Raw genomic sequence first — 7,763 nt, 5'->3', positions numbered from 1 at the left:
GCATGTACAAAGAGGAGCTCTTCACAATACTCCCAACTGTCTTTGATGTCTCGCTTCTCCAAACCCACCCAACCCACTCTCCTTATCACCTGTGACCACACATAGCACCTCCAGGATGAGGTTGTGGAAGAATACATTGCCATGGTAATCATTCATTAAGTTCATTGGTACATTTTAGGTATACAATAGGATGACATTCATCATTGGGAATTTGTACCTTTACATGATATATCTTGGTTGTTATATTTTCCCCATTCCCCTGCCCTCCCTTCAACCCCTCCACCCCTAAATGTTTACAAAGACTTTGCTTCCGTTTTTTCCTTTTCTCATATTTATTCCTTTCCCTTCTTTCCTTTTCCCTCCCCCTCTTACTTCCCCTTCCCCTTTGGATTTTTTCTTCCTATTTCACGTTATCTATTATTCATTTTGATATTTATTTACACTTTCAGTTTCTCACACCAGAGGAACTATTTGGTATTTACACATGTGCTTCTTATTGATTTCACTTTAGAGTATGGCCTCACTGTGCATCCATTTAGCTATAAATGTCTCCAATTTCTCATTCTTTATGGTTGAGTAGCACTCCATTTTATATATATATAAAAAAAAACCCCACATGTTCTTTATCCAGCCTCCAGGTGATGGGCATTTGGGCTGTTTCCAAGTTTTAGCTATTACAAACTGTGCTGCTATAAACATGGGTGCACATATATCGGTATGGTATGATGCTTTTAATTCTTTTGGGAAGATACCCAGCAGGGGAATAGCTGGGTCAAATGGGAGCTCTAGTTCTTTGAGGTATCTCCGTACTGATTTCCACAGTGGTTGCACCAGGCTACACTCCCACCAGCAATGGAGAAGGATTCCTTTTTGGCCACAGCCCCACCAGCATTTGTTATTGGTTGATTTCTTGATAGGAGCCATTCTTTCTGGGGTGAGGTGGAATCTCAGTGTTGTTTTCATTTGCAGCTCTTGAATGACCAGTGATGTTTTATTTTTTGAAGTTTGTTCACTGAAGGTCTTCAATGCTTTGGCAAGTGCTGAGCCTTCTACTTGCAAAATGCCATGTGAATTCATGCACTATTTTCCAAATTCATGCTTGCAGCCTAGGGCAAGGCACTGCCTTCTCTCAATTGGACCACTGCAGGAACCTTGTAACTGGTTTCCCTGCTTTCCTTTGTGCCCTGCCCACTTGTAATATTTTCTACACAGTGCAGTCAGAGGTAAATTATTGAATGTAAATTAGATCATATCACTCCACTGATTCAGTTCTCGCTCTGGCTGCCCGAAACACCCTGACTGAGTAAGAACTAAACCCTTCATTTGTGGCTTCTTCCCAGCACTGCACCTTCTTCCAGTTCCTTCCTGTTATCTCCTCTCACACTGGGCTCCAGTCACAAGGGTAACTTTTCTGTCCCCACCACCACCACCACACCCCCAGCACTTCTCCTTTTTCCCACAGAGCTGTGGGAATTTCGGTTCTCTCTGGTAGGTAGGTTCACCCCTTGATTCCTTGTAGGACTGGCAGCTTATCCTTGTCCTCACAAAGGTCTTCCTTGGTATTCAATATGCACTCCTTTTCCCCTTCTCTGGGGCTCTAGGTAGATAAGCACTAGATTATTTTCCTTATCTCCCTGGGAGCATTATAACCACCAGTAAGAGATTTTATATTTTCTGAAGCCTATCATCTGCCTGCCCTTTGTAAAATAATCTCCCCGAGTGCAGGGACCCTGTCTCTGGCTAGAAGAATACATGGCACAAAGGAGGCCCTCTGTAAATACTCATCAACTCATTAAATGAACAAAATAAGTAGCATGCCCTCCCACAAGAGACAGACCTCTCCCTCACCCCACTGACACGACAGAGGGCTCTTTTTTTTTTTTTTTTCCTCTGTCACTCTGACCATTTTTAATTGTGGGTGTCAGAAACTGACCACAAACTAACTATATAAAATGGGGTGGGAACTCCATGGAGGCCCCCTAGAAGGACTTGGAGAGCAGTCTTCTGCTTCTGAACGCTTCACTTTATTAGTTACATGCTCATAGTTCAGGAAAAATAGGCTGCCTTCAGGTTGAATACCTGACTGTCTTCAGGTTGAATTTATGGCTACCCAGTGACTTCCCTGCACATCTTTCTCCTGCTGTTTCACTTATTTCTGTGGGCTCCGTGGGTAGCCCAAGAAGGATCTTGTTGAGTCCTGGCCCTTGGCTTGGAGCCCAACTGGCCCCTCTTGTCATTTCTGTCTCCTAAAAATGGGCCAAGAAGCTCTTTGTCACTCCACTGGATCTCTGGCTGACCCCGTACAGATAGCAGAAATGCCAAGAGAAACCTGTAAGTGCTATGTGATTGGACCGGGGTGGCCATGGAATTTCACCTGTCCAGCACATATTCCTAGCACATACTGCCCAGCACCTGTCCAGCAATACTGTCACTTCATATCATCACCTGACTTCATATCATCAAGTATTGCCCAGCAATACTGTCACTTCATATCATCACCTGACCCCTCTTAGCAGTCATGGCTCCCGCCTTGGTGCCTGCTTCCTCAGGTCCCTTTTGGGCAACCGCCTGAAATTGTGAGGCACAACTCCTCTGCCTGCTGCATGCAAGCCAGCCAGAGCCCCAGGAGATGGTTCCTAAAAGTGGTGGCAGTGATCACCTTGGTCAGGCTTTTCCTAGGTCTTTGCCCCTTGCCTTTGTTGGCACTAGCCCTGCCTAGGGGCAGAGAGCTGGACTTTACAAGCCAGCAAGGTAAGGTCTGTGCCTCTTCTCTGCTCTCTTGGAATGCTTTCTGGGCCCTGAGAGAAAGTTCTCACTGCTTCCTCGGGTTTCTGGTTGTTCTTGCTCAGGTCCAGCCAACACTGCCGCCAGAGAAAATAGCTTTTATTTTTATTTTTTTTCTCCCAAAGAAGGTCAATGGGGTGGGGAGAGGATACATGCTGGGCAGGTGAAACTCTATGGCTGCCACAGTCCAATCATACAGCACTTACAGGTTTCTGTTGGCTTTTCTGTTATCCATAGGGACAGAATGAGCTCCAGCAGAGTGAAGATGTCCTAAGGGAAGGCAGTATATTTGGTCATATTTTTAAATATCTGACCCCACTGGCTCATTTCTGGCATGAAAGGAGAGACAGCAGGGTTGTTATGACTCTTGCAACTGGCCCCACCTGACCTTCTTCTTTTTGTTTCATCAGGCCTGTCTTGGGTTTACTCACATGGGCGACGTGTGCACATGCACTGATATGCATTTTGATGTTTAAGTTGTACTTCTTCTGAAGTTCTGATCATACCATTTCCCTCCTTGAACATGCTGAGTGGTGCCCATGACCTCAGGTACACAGTCTGAACACCCTGGCTTGCCTCTCAAGACCCCAGCCCTTCCAGTCTAGTCTCCTACTGTATGCTCTTGGAGACCATGCACTCTGTCCATGCCAGCTTATTACGCGTAACCAGAGGTGACAACGTGTGTGCTATCAGGCCACAGGGCCTTGGCTACAGAGTGATCCTTCTGCCTGGACTGCCTTGATTCCTGCCTAAACACAGCTGACTGCTACTCATCTTTCGGAGCCCATATTAGGGGTTTCATCTTTGATGCAGCTTCTGTTGAGTCCTACTAGGAAGGGTTAGTGGCCAGTCCTCCTTTCTGGGGGATTTAGGACCCTAGCCTCTGTTACAGTACTCTGATGGTCGTTAGCTGGCCTGTCCACTTAGCACCTAGCCCTGTGTGGCCTCACTGCTCCTGCCACGCCACTGCTGGCTCACCTCTTCTCTCTTCTCCCACACCTCCAACACAGCAACACTCACTGCTCACTTATCACATTGCCTGTGTTCCAGTCCCCAGTGTCATAAGTATTGGCTGGTAAACTGCCACTAGTGTCTAGAGAGAGTTTTCGGGTTTTGTTTTCGTTTTTCTTTGACCATGGATGTGCACTTTTTGGCTCAGATTGAGAACCTCACCATCATGAAGGCAAAGCCAAGAATAAACAGGTCCCTGTCCACAGCCCTTGGTTTGGCTTTCTTCACCTTATCATTGTGGATGGCACTATTGATGGGTGCTCTAGATTCCTTCATTACCAGGCAGCATGGACACAAACTGGGGGAGGAGTCAGGAGTTGGAGGTGTGCAGAAACCCAGGTCCATAGTTCTCCCATAGTCTGGGAGACTTTCCAGGCTTTCCAGTCCAGGTCGTCTGCTCCCAAGTACAAGCTCAAAAGCAGCCTATATCTTCCTGTCTCCTAGGCCCCCTTATCCCTAGGAATTGGCACCAGCCCCTGTAACATTTGTGGCATGGCATTATGAGTGAACACATGTCCTTTAGTCTCTTTCACAAGTGTTGCAGAAGAGGAAAAAGGCTGGAAAAGGGAGAGAGATTTCACAAGATGGATGAGCATGAAGGCACGTGGGAGCCTCAGAATCTGAGGTTTCTTGGTTATGGTGACATTTGGGTGCTCTCTCTCTCTCTCTCTCTCTCTCTCAACCCCTGGATCCTGGATGTAAGGAAACTATTCTCCTTGGCTTTGTTTAGGGCAGACAAGTGCACCTTCAAGCCCCCCCACCCCCACCCCCACCCCACCCCCCGCCGAGATAGATACCTGATTTAATCACGGAAACATTTCATTATGAGCATAGGGGCACAAAACACATCCTTCTTCGTGGAACCCAAGGTCCTTGGGTCCACAGTGGAGCCCTTTCCTGGCATAAATATAGGACGACCCTAGGAGACACTGAACACCTACCCCCCATCCCAGCTCCCAGTTTCTGCTCCAGCCCCCTCCCACCGCCAAAGGCCCCAAGCCCCGCTGCAGCCACAGGGGGAACCAAAGAGACAGAAGCCTTCCCAGCTGCCCGGACCACAGACGCCAACACCCCCCGCCCCCCACCACACGGCGCCCTCCCGCCCGCACCCCGAACACTAGCCCACGACCGACAGGCAGCAGCGACAGCAGCAGGCTGCAGGCTGCAGCGACTCTCGCCTCTGCGCTCTTGGCAGCGCTCGCCATCCCGTTGAGTTGGACTCGCCAGTTCGGCTAGCTGCGCCCTCCCACCCCCAGCTCCCGCTCGCGCCCCCGGCCGGGGTTCCGGCATCCTCCGGCCCTCCTGCCCTCCCCGCCCTCTCCTCCCCCTCAGTTCTCTGGAAGGGAGGTCGCGGCAGCGGCCCGGCGGCAGCGGTGACCGTGGCGACAGCGGAGACAGTGGCGGCTGCGGTGGCGGCAGCGGCCGTGGCGGCGGCCGAGGCTGCGGCGGCGACCGTGGCAGAGGCGGTGGCGGAGGCCTCCGTGGCGGAGGCGGAAGCAGAGGTGGAGGCTGAGGTGGAGGCCGAGGCCTCAGCAGAGGAGGCAGAGGCCGAGGCCATCCTGGCCGGGGAGGGGGCGGAGGCCTCCCGGGCGGCAGCGGCGGAGGCCAGCGCGGCCGAAGCCGCTGCCGCCGCAGCCAAGGCTGCGGCGTCCCCCTTGGGGGAGGTGGATGCGGATGAGGAGGTAGCAGCAGCAGTGGCGGCCGCGGCAGCCGGAGAGACGGATGAGGAGGTGGGCGGGGGCTCGGAGGGGAACCCAGACTTTCCGATGGCCTCGCTGTATGTGGGCGACCTGCACCCTGAGGTGACAGAAGCAATGCTATATGAGAAGTTCAGCCCAGCGGGGCCCATCCTCTCCATCCGCATTTGCAGGGACAAGATCACCCGCCGCTCCTTGGGCTACGCTTATGTCAACTACCAGCAACCGGTGGACGCCAAGCGGGCCCTGGAGACCCTGAACTTTGATGTTATAAAAGGCAGGCCAGTGCGCATCATGTGGTCCCAGAGGGACCCCTCGCTCCGCAAGAGCGGGGTGGGCAACGTCTTCATCAAGAACCTGGGCAAGACCATCGACAACAAGGCTCTGTACAACATCTTCTCGACCTTCGGCAACATCCTGTCCTGTAAAGTAGCCTGCGACGAAAAGGGGCCCAAGGGCTACGGGTTTGTGCATTTCCAGAAGCAGGAGTCTGCTGAGCGGGCCATAGATGCGATGAATGGCATGTTCCTGAACTACCGCAAAATTTTCGTCGGGAGATTCAAGTCACATAAAGAAAGAGAGGCGGAAAGGGGAGCCTGGGCCAGGCAGTCCACCGGTGCAGATTGCAAGGGTTTTGAGGACGACACCGACGAGGAGGCCACCTTGCGATGAGGACATCCCTGGAGCAAGCCAGCAGAGCCAAATCTTGGCTCCTACCCGGTTTACAACCCTCCCCCCCAACCCACCAGCAGTGTATTGTATTGGGAGTGCAGGTCTCTCTCTTTCCCTCGCCCTCTCCTTCTCCCTCTTCCTCTGCCTCCCTTCCTCCCTCTGTCCCTCCCCCTCTCCCTCTTCTCTCCCCTCTCCCTGTATCTCCTGTCCCTCCTTCCTACAGTCTCTCCCCCTCTCTAGCCTTCCTTCCCTCCCTATCCCGCCTTTTCTCCCCATTCCCTTTTTCTTCCTGCCCTCCTCTTCCTCTCCATTCCTTCCTCTTCTCTCCACCCCCACCAAGGGTGTTGTGAATAATCCTACTAATCTGTGCCATTGGATAGGTTAAAGGCTGCCTCTTCTCCCTGTGGTTTGTTTCCTAAAAGAACTTTTTTCTTCTCTTTGTTTACTGCACAGGTGATTCAGTCTCATGGTAGAAATATCAGGAAGGAGAAGGAAATCAGATGAGAGAAAACCAAGAGAGTAATTGCTCCCCATGATCTTACAACCCTGAAAGAACCACTTTTACCTTTTTGGTGTGCTGTTTTCCCAGACTCTCTTCTCTCCCTCTCTCACCCCCTCCCCACCTTCCTTTTATCATACTGTTGTAGAATGGTTCTTGAATGTGGTGTTTCTTAACTTGCTTTCTTTCAGCAACTAAAACCAAACTAAAACCCAACCCACCGAACTCCTTTCCATGATATTCAACAGGCTTATGATACATCATTTCAGTGCCTGCAGAATGCTCCTGTGTATCCGTGGACTTTAATGTTTCTGTAATCATTCCCGCATTGTTGGACATTCAGGTGGTGCCCAGTTCTTCCCCTGTGTTTAAAACCAGCACTGTGTGCTCTGATGAGTGAATCCTTCCTCGTCAAGCCAAATCGCTGCTAGCATCCTGGATGGTCTCCTCAACTGTGGACCTGCAGAATCCACAGAGGGACATTTCAAAGACTTTTCCTGTGTGTTGCCAAAAGGCCCCCTTCATAAGCATTGTTCCAATTTGCACTCATGCCAGCCAGCACAGCTAGTAAAAAGAGTATGGCCCTTTCCCCTGAATTGCCTCTTGGTCACTGTAATTGGTGTGTGTGTGTGTGTGTGTATGTGTGTGTATGTGTGTGTGTGTTTGTGTGTGACTTGGCCAGAGTGATGTATTGCAAAATGGTATTTCTCTATTCTTGGTTATGTCACTTAAATATAACTGGAATTGAACACTGTTAATCACTCCTTCCTCCAGTGCATGTCCTTTTCCACATTGTCAGAAAAATAAATCACCTTTATTTCAGTGAAACAACAGCAACAAAAAATTCACAGGGCAGATAAGTTAACAGAAGAAAATTAAAAGCATCAGTTTTCCAACCTAATGAATACACAACTTCCTGGAATATATTCATCTTCACCTGTTCAGTAACTTTCATTTGATATGTGTGTGAATTTAATGTATATAATGTTCCAATATCTGCTTTTTCATACATAAATTATGTAGGTTATAGACATAGATGTATAGATATTCTTGAAGTTCTTTTTATGTCATTAAATATTCTTCTAAATTAGTTTCCATGG

At 49.8% G+C, this 7,763-nt stretch overlaps 1 protein-coding gene across 1 annotated transcript; it reads left to right on the top strand.

Annotated features, from left to right (window-relative positions):
* The first annotated feature begins 4,926 nt into the window (after nt 1-4,926).
* Nucleotides 4,927-7,259, top strand: LOC101709545 (polyadenylate-binding protein 1-like 2). Its single transcript, XM_021252544.2, has one exon. It carries the CDS (start codon nt 5,562-5,564, stop codon nt 6,162-6,164), a length of 603 nt encoding a protein of 200 aa, XP_021108203.1. The 5' UTR covers nt 4,927-5,561; the 3' UTR covers nt 6,165-7,259.
* Nucleotides 7,260-7,763: the final 504 nt, after the last annotated feature.

This window comes from Heterocephalus glaber, unplaced genomic scaffold (genome assembly GCF_053883595.1).
Source record: "Heterocephalus glaber isolate CG9 unplaced genomic scaffold, H.glaber_assembly_v1.0 deba00001613, whole genome shotgun sequence".
NCBI lineage: Eukaryota > Metazoa > Chordata > Mammalia > Rodentia > Bathyergidae > Heterocephalus > Heterocephalus glaber.
This window is presented reverse-complemented; position numbering and strand designations above follow the sequence as displayed.